The sequence below is a fragment of the Glossina fuscipes genome, unplaced genomic scaffold (genome assembly GCF_014805625.2).
Source record: "Glossina fuscipes isolate IAEA_lab_2018 unplaced genomic scaffold, Yale_Gfus_2 0, whole genome shotgun sequence".
Taxonomy (NCBI): Eukaryota; Metazoa; Arthropoda; class Insecta; order Diptera; family Glossinidae; genus Glossina; species Glossina fuscipes.
Genome location: NW_023998414.1, coordinates 11,423,483 through 11,440,365, shown reverse-complemented (window position 1 = coordinate 11,440,365; position 16,883 = coordinate 11,423,483). Strand labels below are relative to the sequence as shown.

General features: G+C 32.7%; 2 protein-coding genes across 3 annotated transcripts; both read left to right on the top strand.

Annotated features, from left to right (window-relative positions):
- Nucleotides 1-5,962: 5,962 nt before the first annotated feature.
- LOC119642199 lies at nt 5,963-7,139 on the top strand. The gene is made up of 2 exons (XM_038041231.1): nt 5,963-6,054; nt 6,232-7,139. The coding sequence occupies exons 1-2, from the start codon at nt 6,052-6,054 to the stop codon at nt 6,772-6,774; spliced, it is 546 nt and encodes a 181-aa protein (XP_037897159.1). The 5' UTR covers nt 5,963-6,051; the 3' UTR covers nt 6,775-7,139.
- Nucleotides 7,140-11,088: 3,949 nt separating this feature from the next.
- LOC119642191 (probable peroxisomal membrane protein PEX13) lies at nt 11,089-12,370 on the top strand. 2 transcript variants are annotated; one of them, XM_038041221.1, is made up of 3 exons: nt 11,089-11,198; nt 11,372-11,528; nt 11,583-12,370. In XM_038041221.1, exons 1-3 carry the CDS (start codon nt 11,118-11,120, stop codon nt 12,293-12,295), a joined length of 951 nt encoding a protein of 316 aa, XP_037897149.1. In that variant the 5' UTR covers nt 11,089-11,117; the 3' UTR covers nt 12,296-12,370. The 2 variants fall into 2 exon arrangements, with proteins under 2 accessions (XP_037897149.1, XP_037897143.1); XM_038041215.1 differs by having other exon boundaries at nt 11,372-12,370.
- The last annotated feature ends 4,513 nt before the right edge of the window (nt 12,371-16,883 follow it).

Genomic DNA, 16,883 nt, shown 5'->3' with positions numbered 1-16,883 from the left:
TCCATCCGTATATCATATTGTTTGTTAATAATCTCATATTTTTCGTTTATCTTATAATTTATGACTAACATGTTTTTCCCATAAAATTATTGAAATATTTCTTTACTTTTTATACACATATATGATCTCTTTTTTTTTTTTCCTTTTTTTTAATTATACAACACAACTTCTAATCTAAGGTGGATAGTATCCGACATTCCAGCGATTCTTGTATAACCTCAATATAACTCAAGCATATAAATACATAAATATGGACGTACATATGGTTAAGCAAGCAAAAATATTAATTTTAGATCAATGTCTGTCGGGATCTAAATACATTCAGGCTATACCTCACTTATGATACAAGATGTAATAACTCTATGCGATTCTATGCATACGAAATCTGTCCACATATTATTGTCTTCAATGTACATATAGCCATTTTCAATAGATTTCAACAAATTTCAAGAAAATCCAAAAAACGAAGCCTATTAGAAGTTACTCACACCTCTGAATGAAAACTAATATAAAATTAATTTAGTAAAAAAAAAGTTGAACTTTTTTTGATCGCAGATTAAACCTTTTACGCAAGTATTTGCTAATCGAATCAAAGTCAATATTTTTAAAAGCTTCTACATATATCTCTGGCCATTGACACAAAAAGACTTTTTTTTTAATTAACATTTGAATGAGTTACTTAGCAGATGCCCTGTGAGAATGGATCCGGCATTTGCATTTTTTGTATATATTTGTATAGTTAGCTAACTATAGGCCTAATAAGCCCTTTGAATATTATACTTGCGTTAGGTTTTCTTCAGTCCTATGAACTGAAAATTTCAAAAACGCTGCGTTCCTATCAAGATATCTCTCCTTACATTAATCAGGGAATAAATCAAACGTCTAACGTTACCTTAACACTGAAAGCAATATAACATTCAGATCGGATTAAGGCTAAGAAATGAAAAAAATAACAATGCACCGCCTAGAAAAAAGTGTACACATCCAAAGGGCTTTGAGTAAAAAGTGAAGAGTTTTCTACAAAAACTCAATAAATTTCAGCTTGTAACGCAACCTTTCAGAGTATGCTAGAATTGATAGTAATCGTAACACATCTAATATCACGATACAATTTCAATTTATTAATGATATAATATATCCGAGCTGAAGTTGTTTCACAAAATTTAACTTTAACCGTCAAGAGTGATGCAAGTACATTTCTCTCGTATTTCGATGCTTTTTTTTCAAAAACAAATTTGTCAAGATACTCAAAATGTACTTCAATTTTTACTCTGATCTCATCGTTGGATCCAAAACGTTTTCCTTAAACCATCCTTCTGATATTGACAAAGACATAATAGTCGCTGCGGGCTAGACTTGCAAAATAGAATAAACGGAATAGCGATTCGAGCCAGAGTTCATAGAATTTTGCACTTTTAGTCCTTGACATGTAACGTGGTATTCTTAATCGAGTAAACGCGGCATTCACTTGAAAAACCGATTTCGCATGCACTGCCTCTTGATATCCTTAGGAATGTCAGCTATTTGTTCCAACTACTTTTCAAATCATTTTCAGATATTTTCTGGTGTAGCTATCTTCTTTGAGAGACGATTGTATTCTGTACGAACAATGCCCGCATAATCTTCTTGATTTCGATTAAGGAAAGTACGCATAATACTTGCCAAGCAAACGCTGAGTTTAAAAGGCACATTTTCTCATCAGCCGGCAATGTTTAATCGCGAGTGGAACTCATTTTTGATAAATGATATGCAAAAGTATTTGCACTTTTTCAAGACCGACATCTATATGCCCAGTCCGTAAAATTATTGGCCAGTGATTCAAATGAAAAATGAAATTTTGAATTGCGAACTTATTCTGAACTGACACGAAAAGCGTCCAATTGTCATACATAAGAATAGCCACATACTGTACTTTCATGAACTTTTAAAGTTTTTCATTTTTTTCGTGTTTTACTTTCGATAAGAAAATAAATTTAAATTTGCTTATTTTTATTACGTTAAAAACATTCGTTCCTGAAGAGGTTAAACTGATTGGTAATGGATCACAAAACAAATCAATTTTATATCTTTTATATTTTTATAATTTATTCATAACCGTTATTTTAATTAGAAGTTAAAATAAAAACAAAAAATAATTTAATAAGCATTTCCACAGACAAAATGATTATACACTGCTTGCTGGCAAACACTTGATGCAGTATTTTAGTAGATTTTCAAGCGGTGAAAAAGCAAAAGGTTAAGGTTTTAATTTTGCCTTCATGTCAGGGTGAATATGCTTTTTTTTTTATTTTTCTTCATATCAAACGAGAGAAATTAATTGAACTCAAGTCGAATTGTTTAACACTTAATGCCGGCATTTTTTACACACAGCTAAAAACCCTATAGTAGTACGCGGTCCGCTACTAAATAATACTACATCATCGTACAATGTTGTTCACATGACAATTATCCGAAAGTAAGACGTTGCAGTGCGAAGTGCTCGGTAAAGGTGTCCGATTTCACCCATTTTGTAATAGTGGATCCTGTATGAAATGTTAAAAATCTTATCGAAAATTTTGACCTGTACATTGAACAAAAGAAAAACGAGACGAACCCGCAAGGCTAAATCAAATCAATTCAGCAAGTGATTCTGAATCGATCGGTATAATATGGATAATAATGGTGAGTCTACTTCAAGTTCTTCTGCTTGTTGCATACGGTCCGCGCAAATTTTATACACCCGTGTACCGTAAGTCGTGTCTGCTATAATAAAAAATTGGTGCATAAAATGAGAAAAAAGAAAAGAAAATTTGGATGACGTTGAAGAAGTAAAAGTTTAGAGCTGTGTGGAATTCCCCCCCCGCAGAGGATCCCTGATGCACATTCGCTCAATTTCCAAACAATGTCAAATATATCGATTCGAATGTGACAGTAAATAGAACACGCCCATTTTCCAGCCCAATTTGTGGAATTGTAGCGGCAAAGAGACACCAAATCGGGTAATTCAATAAAAATTTACCATAATACAAATACACTCGTGACCAGCGTAGTGATGAAACTACTATACCTATATTTTCCAATTTCGAGCATAAAAAGTAAAAGTTGAAATAATTTACGCTTTACACAATTAAATGGAAATATTTTAAGTTTTTTTTTTTTTTGTTTTTTTTGTTTTTTTCTTTCATTTTTATTTCTCATTGCTGACCTTCTTTACAACTATATGATGACTTGTAATTTCTTTCGAAATGTCATTAAATGATTTTTCATTTTTAATTGTTTTTAATAAAGTTCTCTTTGAAAATATGTAAGTGTATTTATATCTACATATATATATATATATATATATTTCTTATTTTCTTTCGGTTGTCCATTCAGCTATGCACATATTAACCAAGTGTAAAAATAACTTATGACTTTTTCTTCTTTCCTTTTTTTTGAAGCTTATATTATAACAAAACGGTAAAAGATTCTTTCTTAAAAACTGTATTGATCACCTATATCGATGGTACCTTTGATCCGTGTTGAGATTTTCCACGTTTTCGATATTCTCGGGCGTATCATGTTTTAAATGCTTGCATGCAGTTCGATTATATTTTCACTTCAAAAAATTAATTATTTAGTGGGAAATGTTGATATAATACATATTTATTGATCAAAATATTTTCCATTATTTTCTGCAGCTTTTGTCCACCTTTTTGGCAGCATGGCGATACCGTATCGAAGGAACGATATTGATTGTGGCAACGACCTTCTTCAACGGTCATGCTAAGCGATTTGATCTCAACAAATGGTACTTGCAAGATAGATTGGCTGCGGCCACACCAAACTTCCCATTCGAGTTGAAAGAGTGTATGCTTGACAGCTCTTGCAACAGATGGCCGAGCGTTGTCATGCAACGAGATGAGTTTGCGTCTGTGAACAACTTCTGTTGAACTGTAGTAACAGTCCTCATTCACTTTTAGCAGCTCGTACTGCACTACATCTTACTAATTCCACCATACACGCGGTAAAACTTTATAAATATTCCACAAATATTCTGCTTCGGTGTCGACGTGGATGGCTCTCCTAGGCCTTGCACTTGGGATAGAGATCACTTTCCATCGCCAGTCACAATACGCCACAGGAAACTTTTATATTTTTCCCTGACAAGCCATGAAATCACGATTCGTATCGTTAGCCACTTTCTCTTATATTGGACCTTCCACATCGCGTGTAGCTGCCAAGAATCGCAAAGCTGTTCGAAAGTTTTTTGACAGTTTTAGCTGGATTTTCGTTCCATAAGCGTTGCAATTCATGGTCCTCATGGTCCTTTTTGGCCCTACCGACCCTCTCTTTGTCATCGACATATATATATGTATATATGTGTTGGGCCGATTTTATTGGATTTTAAGCGCAATCTGAGTGGGAAGAGTGGGTGAGCAAAAAAAATTTTGAAATCAAACGTATTCTTTCAGGTAAAATATTAAAATCCTATTTATGATTTAATTAAATACGCATAGTTGCTGCGAAAATCCTACATTTGATGAATCGAGTTTGCATGAAAGAAAGCAACTTTCAAAAAGATGATAATGCCAAATACACATATATGGTCCTTTATCTGCCTCACGCATCTAGCAATTGTCGCCGAACATTTCGCGGAGAAGGGGATTAACACGAAAAGGACAGTCACAAGGAAATTACTTACTCAAGTCACGTGCACTCGAGTTTAGACAGTTGAATCGTTATAAATACCAGTTCCTCTAAATAATTTGTAAATGGATCTCTTAAAAATTACAAATGAAACCTGAAAAGCACAGTTCAGTGATACGAAATAAATTCCAAAAGGATTTGTACAAGAAATTTTAAAATCGCCAAATATTGCAGAACTTTATCAAATCTAGTGGAGTAATTGGAATATTGCAGTGTTTTGTAGTAAAAGTTTACATATCAATATGATTTCTAATCTAATTAAGGATTCAATTATTAATATATCATACGATAATTTCATTTTTATTAAGTGAGCCTGTACATGACATTGGTAAAAAGTGTGAAAGAAGGTTGAATTACTTTGTGCAACTTTTCCCTTCATCTTTAGGGAAAGGTATTAGCATTAGAAATAACTTAAATATATGTGCATTGCTTTGTAAATAGTTATTAAATAATAATAATAATAATAATTGTTATTTTGAGTTTATTTTTACAAGAAAATTTTGACATAAAATAATTTAATTTTTGTCAATAAATCCTTTTCTAATTTATATAATGCTTTTAGTGTGTATCAATAATTTAGAGAGTCTCGTAAAATATGTGCAATTTTACTAACCATCGTAATCATCATAGACATGATCATTAATTTGACAAGAAGTGTGAAGATGTATAGTTAGGTATTTTTTTTTTTTTTTTTTTTTTTTTTTTTTTTTTTTACTTAGTGCCACAACATTGTTATACAATTTAAGTACACGTGCAAATGCCGGCAGCAAGCATGTCGTAGTTCCGTAGAGGTGTAATATGCGGTTTTTTTTCAATTTTTTTTATGTGCATGTTTGGAATACAACAATAACTTTATTATTATTATTATTATTATTGTTCATATATTTTTTTTTTTTTTGTTTAATTTTGTTTTTTTTTTTAACAATCACTCGTATTGGAAACGTATATTAATATATATATATATATATATATATATGCTTTGAATTCCTTACTTACTCTCTTTGCAGTCAGTACCTTTTTATTTCATTTCATTTTTGAATGACTAACTGTCGCCTATGTTTAAGATGTTTTAAATATTTATTTTTATTATTTTTTGGTACTTTGTCTCTCATATATACATAAATATATACATATACATTTACATTGTAAGTCTCGTATACTTGCAAGCATTCGTACATAATAGCAAACTAGTTTTAACCCCATATTTACAGCATTCCCAGCTTTGGGCTGTAACTTCTTCTAAGCATAAGTTTTCTGTATAAATTGACCGATACGAGTGACCAAAAGTATCAGTTCCAATCTTTACAGCGTACGGTTAACAGGGTTACTTCTGTAAACGTAAATAATTAAAGTAAAAAATTTTAAGAAAACCTTCAAATAAAAATGGTGGGTTTATTAAAAAAACAAAAAACAAAAAAAAAATATTTCAAATTTTAAAATAATATTTAAAAAAGTGGTTACTTAAAAGTAAAATTTATAAAACAGATTATAAAAAAAATTAAAAGAAAAAAAAAAGAAATGAACAAAACCTTAAAAAGTTTCTCAAATCTATTCTTCCTTTAGAAAATATTCGTTGTTGTCACTTGTGCTCTCTTGGCCTTAGCATCGGCTGATGTTAGCCATTTATCCAAGAAATATCTACCACCTGCACAGCAAAGTTATTCGAACGCCGGATTTAGTTATTCAACACCACTGGTGCAGCAAAGCTATTCACCACCTTTGGTACAGCAGCCAACTTATTCAGTACCTGCCGTGCAGCAGAGTTATGCCGCACCTGTAAATGAATATTTGCCACCCAATAAGCATAGTTACTCGACCGGTGGCTCAAGTGGTTTAGGTGGTTTAGGTGGTTTAGGTGGTTTCAGTGGTTCCTTTGGATACTCAGCACCCGCCGTTGATACCACTTATAACGCACCATCGGTTTCATATCAATTACCTGCTGTGCAACAAGATTATTTGCCTCCTGTACAACAAACTTACGTTCCAGCTGTGCAGGGCACATACTCCGCCCCAACTTCTGGCTATTCAGGATCGTCTTTCAGTTATTCATCGGGTGACGCTGGCACTCAATACGCTTCCAATGGTGGTTATGTGTACAAAAAGTGAAGAACAATAACAATAAAACAGAATGAATCTTACAATCTAGCGAACCGGAAAGATTCTATCTTCCTAAAATATCTTATGTAAATTACCATCAATGCTATTTGTTAATTATTGCAATTTTTGTAAATAAATCAATTTAAAATATAATAAATACGCATTATTCATATATTTATAATGTCTGCACACGAGGCAACTCTTTTCCGTCATGAAAAATAAGCAAGTAATGATTCCATCATTGGATTATTAGTAACCGACAATATGCGTCCCAGTTGCTACGAAGCTTAAATATACTCCACAACACTACAATTCTAAAACGATTTAGTTATACCAAAATGTTGTAATCGTAGTTCATTTTCAAAGACTTTAGCTGAAAAAAAAAAAGACGTATTCGATTCGATTTCCAGTAGAAACAATATAAGGGGATATGGTCCATCATTAAATACCCTACACCACTTTGGTTAATACAATTGATGATATAACAACTCGCCAAACTAAAGTGTTATATGGGAAATGGTAGAAAAAGATATCGGATCCGAATCATTTTGAATAGCGTTCCTTGGCCCAACACATTGGACCGTTACACCAAATTCCATCAAAATATCTCAAAAATTGTGGCCTATAGATTGAACACAAGAAAGCAGAGATGGACGGATGGACAGATAAACTGAGATCGATAGAGAAAATGATTCTGAATTGATCGGTATAATAAAAGGTGGGGCTATCTTAAGTCCTTCTAGGTCTTCGATATGTCCGCACAAACTTAATATGCCCCGGTATCAGAAGGGGTGTAGGGAATAAAAGCACTATGAACGAAACACCAAAATTTAAAGCGAAGCTTATGAATATTTTGCCTTCTCACATACTTCAAATCGGCAATATTTGCTTTTCTTTTTTGCCGACTTAGTGTAGAAGTCTTTTTGCAATTCTCTGCAATAATTGTCCCATGTTCCCAATGGACCTTTTCAAAAATCTCGTTCCAATTTTCTTGGTCTCTTAGCACTAATCATATCCTTATATTTTAGAAAGTAATATGAGTGGAACGCCTGCTTGCAAAATTTCATCTCGACTCAACGAGCAGTTAGGCTTACGCGAGCTAAAGAGCTAACATCACATAAAGGCCTAAATAAAAGATTAATTATTACGCGTTTCCTTTATCATAAGAAATAGTAATTGTTTTTACTATTTTTATCATCATTGCTTAGTTATTTTGAAAACGTTCTCTTCCTAATAATCACTTAAAGTTCACATATGTTGTTGTTGTGATATTTTGCAATTGTCAGAGTTTCATTTTTCTATTGATAAATTTCCAGTCGCTGCTGAACTTCGATGAGTCCGTACGCCTGTAAGGGCAATTAAAACTTATCAAAGTGATCGGTTAAGAAATACCAATAAAAACGAGCTTTCGGTTTACGTCCAAGATGTTTACTTTTGAACAAACAGAAGCTTTGCACGCTGCCGAGACTTAAGCGAAACTCGATGCAATCTTTCGATTGCTTAATCTAAGCGTATCTGTATTTGAGCGTTCGTATTGCAATACTCGTGAACAGTAAACATCGGTTGCCTTATCTACGATTATCTATATTTGATTTGCTGAGCAGTGAACATCATCTTATAAGTGATCAATTGCATGGTTTTTACGCTCTACAAATAATAACTCATTATAAAAACGCATTCAAAAAAGTATCATCGTATGCTACTAGCTAGTAATCGTGTTCTATTTTCGTTCTTAATAAATAAAAATTCGTTCTATTTATAAATTCATTTCCCTACTCTGCTGTAACTCTCAAGAAGATATAACTAACGTTAACAAATCAATTCATGATTGGCCCTCGCATTTCTATCATACATGAGATTTAAAAGCAAGTCAAAGGAATCCTTAAATGCTATCACTCATCGTAAATTGATGCACTCCTTGGAAACAATTATCATTAGTTATCTCAGACTTTGCAATTTTTTTGCCTATCATCGATGATGATCATATCGCATAATCATTTGTTGCTATGTCATTGACTATATTTCCTGAAAATTGTTGTGCCTATTAATAAATATGAAGTTTATCCAAGATGTCAAGTCAAATGAGTATCAATATTGAAGGAAAAAAACTGTTAAAATTCTAATTTATCTCAAAACACGTATGTTACTCAGTAAATTCAGTAATAATTACTTTTGTTATTTTCTCTATAAGTACAGGAATTGTCAGATGCAAAGTTTAGTAATTTAATATGAAGGCATTGCCAGATAAACATATCTGACATTATGTATATATCAACTGTAGACAAATAATCCCAACCGGTCTTCCTTCCAGATAGCTGTTACATTATTTGTGAATATATATAATACTGTATAATTCTTAAGCATTGCGTAACAGTATATTTTGACCCGTTGAAATTTAGACAAAGGTAAAAACCATCCTGATAAGGAGGAGACGTTAGTCTTCCTGCTTACTTCGAAGTAAAGTGCTTCCTTACTACCAGTGAGTTAGTTTAGCACAATACAGGAGGAGGATTAAATGGATTTAGTCGATTATTAGGTGCCATAGTCCAACGACACCATCAGGAACACCACGACAAACGACTGAAGCTGACTGAGCCTATCGTTAAAGTAAAAGCATTGGCAATACACAAAAAGACTTTTGTTGTTAACCTCTTTCTGTCCGCTTAAGACGCGGACTATGACGCGGATTATGACTACAACAAAGCAGAGAAAATAGAGAACGTAAAACGCCGAACGTATGAGACGGCAAAACGGGGCCGAAAAGTTTGCTTTTCGGCCCCGTTACTCACTTGATGTGAATCTGAAGAAAAACACATTTTTTGATATTGTTCAAATCTTTAGCATATATATAGATGTTGTAAATAATTTGCAACGACGTGCAACGACACTAGGTAATACTTTCAGTGAAAGGTTTGGCGATTTTTCTGTATATTCTCTCGAGGTGATAATTGCCCAAAAAGTCGGTTTTTAGTTAGCAAGCTTTTAAATACATTGTAAATACTCGCGGAAAGCACCTCATCCAACCTAAGACCGTTCCATACAACTGTTGACAATGCCACAAAATTTATATAGATTTTCCAATGAAACCTAAATCTAAACCTAAACGTCTTGTCTACCACTAGTCATTGCTTGTTCCATCGTTTGAAGATTAACGCTATCAATGTTTCCGGGGAAAGTTGTGCCTGACGAGGCTGAATATTGCGTCTATGAAGACTCATGATGTGACGTAATCGCTTCAATGATTTGGGGTTAGCATTTCTCAACGATGGAACAACCATGAATACTCAACTTCATTGTCGATTACAAGGGTTCGCCTAATCTGCAACATTGTTATTTGGGTTTTAAATAACGGAAACCATCGACTGTTTATAACCCGCAATAATTCAGCAACATTGCCCGTCGAACCAAGCAGAATTTTTTCTCTTTTTTCGGGAAAGAACTTGACCTGTTTAATAATAATCCCGAAAATTATGATCTCTACTCTTACCGGGTTAACTTCTATTATTGCGTAACGCTTACGAACGGTCCATTCAGGTTAAAAAGTCACATTTTTATTCAATACCTGAGCGATTCATTTATACGATGTCTTAATAGGCAAACTAATCAGACGATCTGCCACTTTAAATTGGGGAAATGCCCAATGCCAGTGCGTGTTTGATATTGTTGCAGACGTAGCATTTTTAAAAACGCCTCAATGATATTATTCATCGAAAATCTTAATCTCACTCGAAATGTCTTTGAATTTGCTCAGCATAAAAAAAAAAAACTCGACTTTATGGAGATGCACTGACTGATAATATTATTCATTATTCAATTTAAAGCTAATTGGTTTGTTGGACTAAGCTCGGGTCTTTATATAGATGTCATTATAAAATTTTAATGACACATAAAAATGATTTCCTATTTTTAACGTTTAGAAAGAGCGAAAATATAAAAATATCTAAAAAATTCATAAATTTTAATGAAAATCTATAATTTTACCGTACTATTATTATTATTATTTTCATTATTATTATTATTATTATTATTATGATAGTTTAAACAAACACTTTGACAACTGGCTCATAAAACTACTGATGAAAGCGACAGGTTTTCGCCTCTTAATAAGATCGGGGTTACACAAATCAATTAATTATTTTCTGCTGTTTCTTTTTTTTTTTTTTTTTTTTTTTTTTTTTTATTTTGCTTTGCTTTCAATTTTTTCAAAATTTGCAAACTTCAACTTGAAAAGTTAAAATCAAACAAAAGATTTGCAAATTCGATAACATTTACATATGTACGTCTGCGTATTTATGCTTTCGTTCGATGTTAAAATAACCATCATGTTGTTATTCGGTATAAATTGAACCTGAATGCTCGAGAAATATATTAGTTTCAACGAATTCCTCATACAGTTCATCACCAGCGATCTTCCGTTACTATCGAAAAAAATGGTTAGCATTTATTAAGATTGATTATAAAGTAAAAACATTAGTTGTGCAATAAGTTTAAAGATATTGTTAAGCGCAACAGATGTATTAAATAATTGCCTAAAATTATACTTTCAAGATGATTGTGAAATTTGAACGTGACCGAATTCCTTTCATTTATTATTTTATTTTCGCAGAAATTTTTATTTGTTTTTGGTCTAATAAGTGTGGCCTGTGCCGATGTGAGTCATTTGTCGAAAACTTACCTGCCGCCATCAACGTATTCGCACGGTAGCATATCATCTGGTAACTATGCAGCTCCTTCGGTCTCCTACGGTTCCAGTTTAGGTGCAGGTAATTATCACAGTGCAACTTACGCTGCTTCTTCTAAGGAATATTTGCCACCAGCTCATGAAAGTTATGCTGCTCCGGCTGTTCATTCAACTTACTCTAGCGGATCCCATGAGACTAGTTATGCTGCACCGTCTGTTAGTTACGCTGCACCGGCTGTTAGTTACGCTTCACATGGCGCCAGTTACGCGGCTCCTGCTGTTAGCAGCTATTCAGGATCATCAGATTCGGGATATTCAGAATATGCAGGATCGGTCGGTGCCAGTTATTCGGGATCGGGTAATTCTGGTTATACAGAATCGGTTGGTACTGGACATGTAGCTTCTGGTTACTCAGGATCTGGTGGTTATTCAGCCGGAGGTTATTCCGGAGGCGGTTATTCCGGAGGCGGTTATTCCGGAGGCGGATACTCAGGATCTGGCTATTCTGGATCTGGTTATTCTGGATCTGGTTATTCTGGATCTGGTTATTCTGGATCTTCAGGTTCTTCAGGTTATGCAGTTCCACTTGTTTCTGGTCATTCCGGTGTTTCGGAATCCTATAGTTCCGGTTACGGATCGGGCTACTCAGCCCCAGCTGTTTCTAGTTACTCTTCCTCAGGTGACTACGGTCATCATGAGTCTGCTGGTGTATCAGCATATGCTGCTCCAGCTGTCCATACCTCATACACTAGCCATGCAGCACCTGTCGCCACCTATTCGAGCTCAGTCGGAGGCGTAGATACCCAATACGGTTCTAATGGCGGTTATGTTTACCGAAAGAAAAAATAAACACTAAGTTAATCTCTTTCTACACAATATATTGTAAGTGAATAAAATGGTATATAATATATGCCGAAAATTAAATTCCGTTCTATTCATTTTTAATTGATTCATGGTAAAAGATCACATCATAAAATTTTGGGTTTTTTTTTTATTTTTTGTACAAAGAAAATGGAATTTTACGTGGAACATGTCATAATCATAACTTATAAATGTTTTTAAACCCATTAACATTCATAGCAAAAGCAAATTATACGTCTCAAGATTCTTCTTAAGCTGAAGGAACAATATTTTAAAAGCATTTTCAAGTTTGTCAAGATTAATATGTAAATCTTAAGAAATAAGAAGAGTGTAGAGCATCTACATATGTATGAATATTTATGTAAATTTTAAAATTAGTTTCTAACGATTTGATCATTTTAAATGCAAATGTTGCCGCTAATAGTCACAAGGTCACAAAATTATGATAATTCTATGGTAAAAATCTGGTTTTTGTCATATTTCGATTAAGTTCGAGTGACGCATTCAATATGAAAAAGAAAAGAAAAACAAATTGAAGGTCTCTGTAATTAAGTAAATGGGACTGGGGAACTGCTTTCCCCTCACTTCCCTAATTTAATTTATAATTATCATTTTTTATCTCCATGCTGGGCGAATAGGTTAAATTATTGTTCATCTCATTTCCATAATTATCAAGGGCAAATAACGCAAAAATTACTTCCTACTGAAAATTGAAAATTTCTAATGATTTTTTTTGCAAAAATTTACACATAAATGAGTTTGTGTTTCGGTAAGCACGGGTTTTTTCTCTTCTCTTCTTTGATATGGATCAGCTTATTAGGAAAAGTCTTAAAGGTAGACAATTTTATTAGAAAATTGAAAAATCTTACAATAAAACTCATTGGGGATTTGCTCGGAAAAAACAAGAAAAAATATGAATTGTTAAAGTTCATTCTATGAGCTTCCAAAGTAGATCTCATTAACGGCCATGCAACTACGTTGCTGAGTGCTTAACTCAGTTTTTCATATATATTTCGTAGTGTAATTAAACTTAAGGTCTTTAGTGTCATCGAATTGTTGCATAACTGTAAATACAATTATAAAATGACCGAGCGGCAGCACATACCTTGTCCAAAATGTCTCGCATAATTAAGAATTTCAGAATTATGTTTACCGCTTGTGTGCCAACTATCTAGAATTTTTAGACCGATTTTCGTCCATCACCTAAAAAAGAAAAAATATTTTCCTCTTCATTGGCATTCTCTTCAGAAACATTTTCTTAATCCATTTGGACTTGTGTGTCCGACTTTCGAATATGTGTACATGGATTTGTGTACTTACTGTACAGGTCGCTAATTTTTAAGATACTTCGACTAATACGTGTTTTGACCAAGCGACGAATTTTATTTAAAGTGAAGTATGTCGGATCTTTCCTACGAACATTTCTCATGACTTTATGTTCAGTAATAGTTCGCCATGTCATGTCAGAGCTTCATATCTTCTGACAGCTCTTTTTCATATTTGCAAGTTTGTTGATGAAATCACTCGCCCCATTTGCCATTTGCCAGTGCAACACCGTTTTTCAGAAAGTAATCTATACGACGGCGTCACAAAATTCATACATTTAGTGGGACAGTCCAACTTAAGTTTAAATAGCACGTGACAAGATGCGTTAAAAAAATCTTCCAGGTTAGAGACTCTTCTGTTTCCCGGAATATTTATTGCTATCATTTTAAAATGATCCCAGGCAGCGCTTTCATCGCATTCAAGTATAGAATCAAATTGAGCTTTTTTATAAAGGTTGATGATGATTAAGCGCCAAAAAAATCTCTCTTCAAGTTTCGTATCACGAAATCTAGAAAATTTTCCCTTTGCGATAAATAAATATTACGTTTGCTTTGCTTAAAGTTTTCACGAAATTTTAAATAAACTTCAATTTTTTATGGGTTGTAGACAGCGTGATCTTGTTTGAGGCGACTAATAGTAGATTGATGATGTTTTTTTTGTTGCTCTTGACGGCAGACATATTTTTTTAGTTTTTCCAAGTTCTAATCGAATTAGATTAACCCAACTAACTCACAAAGTAAACAGAAATATTTTTTTTTTTGTATCAAAGACCTTTATAGCATGCGAGTTTTATTACGCTACCGCTAGCGCTTTTAATTGCGGAATCAAAGGTAAAGAGACAAGTTATCTATCATTATTATCACAATACCAGCAAGGATATACCATTAATTGCATTAAAAGATTATATAACAAGGCTTGACCAATATCATCACAGTGCATTTTGATTGTGAACTAATATAACTGATGTTAGTTATTATAAGCGAATATAATTCTTAACTCTGGCAATATTTCAGCAAAATTAACATCAGATAAGTTTGACAAAATTTCTCCCGTAAGTATATTAAATACCTTGTGACCATATCATATGAAATTGCTTTTTTGTCTTAATTCTTAAATATATTTCATCCTTTGTGACTAGTATCTACTAAATTTACCAAAGAGAACAGTTAAGAAAATATAACCAACTTTGCAGGTATTTTTTTTTTTTTTTTTTTTTTTCTTTATATTTAAATAAAGAATGAAACGTTGGAGCATCAATTTCGTGATGTTTTTATAATAAACTATGTTTATAGTTCGACTAATTGAAAAAGATTACATTGTATTATATTATAAAATTTGCATATTTCTATCAAATAAAATAAAATGTATTTGATTACTCAAGATTAAAATTTAGTTTACAAAATATACTCGATGATGTAATCGTACGTTTTACACACCTTCGACAACAATACGTATGCATTAATTATGTTATTTCGTATATCAGTCAATCGCATACCAAGAAGAGTCAATAAAAATTTGTGATTAAAATACAATTCTAACAGCGCTTAGTGTAAAGTTTGTAATAAAGCTCGCATCGAATTTTAGGCCATTGCTTGTCGCGTTACGCAATAAATTTAACAAAGGTAAAGAAATTTCCTAATTGATTGATGATTATATTAGGAGAGATCTAATTTAATTTCCAGAGAAAAGAGTAAATATAACTTTTTATTCAAATTTAATATTTTTCTACGTCTACTTATATCGACCAACAAATCTAGAAGAACAACAAAGCACTTTAATTATCTAAAATTTCAGAAATTTGTAACCATATAGCAAAGTATAAGAATAAAATGAATCTAACTAGCCTAAGTAAACAGAATGCCCAAATGGAGGGATAAAAGTGAAGCGCCTTGAAATGTCCCCACTTATCACACATTCTAGCAAGGATGACAAGCATAACAGAATTTCAATGATAATCCGGACTTGCATGATATAATTTAACGCTTAAGGGGCATAAAAAATTATACATTTCCAGCACTTACAGCGGAATTTCAGAAACCCTGAATGTGCTTACACTTGATTAGGGTCCAGCGCTGAATCGATTTAAGCATATTTGTCCGTCCAAATAGGTTTCTGTCTATGGTAAACGTTGTCATGATCGCAAAAATGAAGAGATCGGGCTCAAATTTGACAGATACGTTGGAAGTTCTTGTGCGCAGTTTTGCAGTCAAAATGGGCGAAATTGATTACAAGAGACACCTACGTGAACTGAGAACATCTTTGTTTTCAAATTGTTTTTGGTCGAAAACAGACAAGAAAAAATGTTATTCGATATCTATATTTTTTTCTTCCTATGATAAGCGCATAAAAAATTCGTTGAGAGCCGAATATGATTTCCTCATTTGTTTCATTGATTCACGCGCAGATTGATTCGCAGCATCTAATAGTGAGTTAAGGTAAACATATTTTTCTTAATTCATTGATTTAAAAAACAGCAAAGCCAAGTAAACTGTGGATATAATGAAAAGTCAGTTTAAGCAGAATAACATAATCGTAATATAATCGTACTATTGTTTCCATTTCTACGGCATTTCTTTTATAATATATGTGCGTATGTAAAAATTTATTTGATATCTCCCAGCTTTTAGTCTCATTTTTAAAAGAAATATCGAAAATAGGAGTGTCGTACGTACTGTTAGCGGAATAACGAAATTAAGATAAATGCATCTTCGTATAGTTTATGGGAAATTTCAAAAAAAAAAACTTAATTCAATTCATTTCAATTATCTTTAATATTAATTTTGAGAAGAGGAGCCTAAAGCAAATTAATAATTGATTAGATCTTAAATAAGTTAAATAATATTTATGAAATAATAATGAACGGTATTGAGGGAACGACTATACCAGACTATAATTATAATTAAAACGTTGCCTTTCTCCCCATTTAAAAATATATTTTATGCAATGTTCGTTTTGCAAAACATACATACATACATTCATTCATTCATGTATTCATTACTTTCCCTTTCCGTGATATCAAACTCTATAGAGTTACACTCTAGTTTTTATAATCATATATAAAACATATATAAAAAATTATAATAAGGTCATTAAGATTTTACAATCATTTCAAGTTGGTTGCGTTTAAATTTATTTTTAAAATTTTGAGATATTAAGCAGCAATCGATAGCGGATCTCTAAATATGCAAAAATTAAACAAAAGCATCACAAATTGCGATTGTATCTACAATGGCTCCTGCTCTATATATAT

Bases quoted from the DNA above. Each gene is read 5' to 3' on its own strand.
- LOC119642191 (XM_038041215.1), top strand. From the start codon at position 11,118: ATGCTCGAGAAATATATTAGTTTCAACGAATTCCTCATACAGTTCATC. The intron at 11,199-11,371 runs GTTAGCATTTAT...TTATTTTCGCAG, and splicing joins CGTTACTATCGAAAAAAATG to AAATTTTTATTTGTTTTTGG.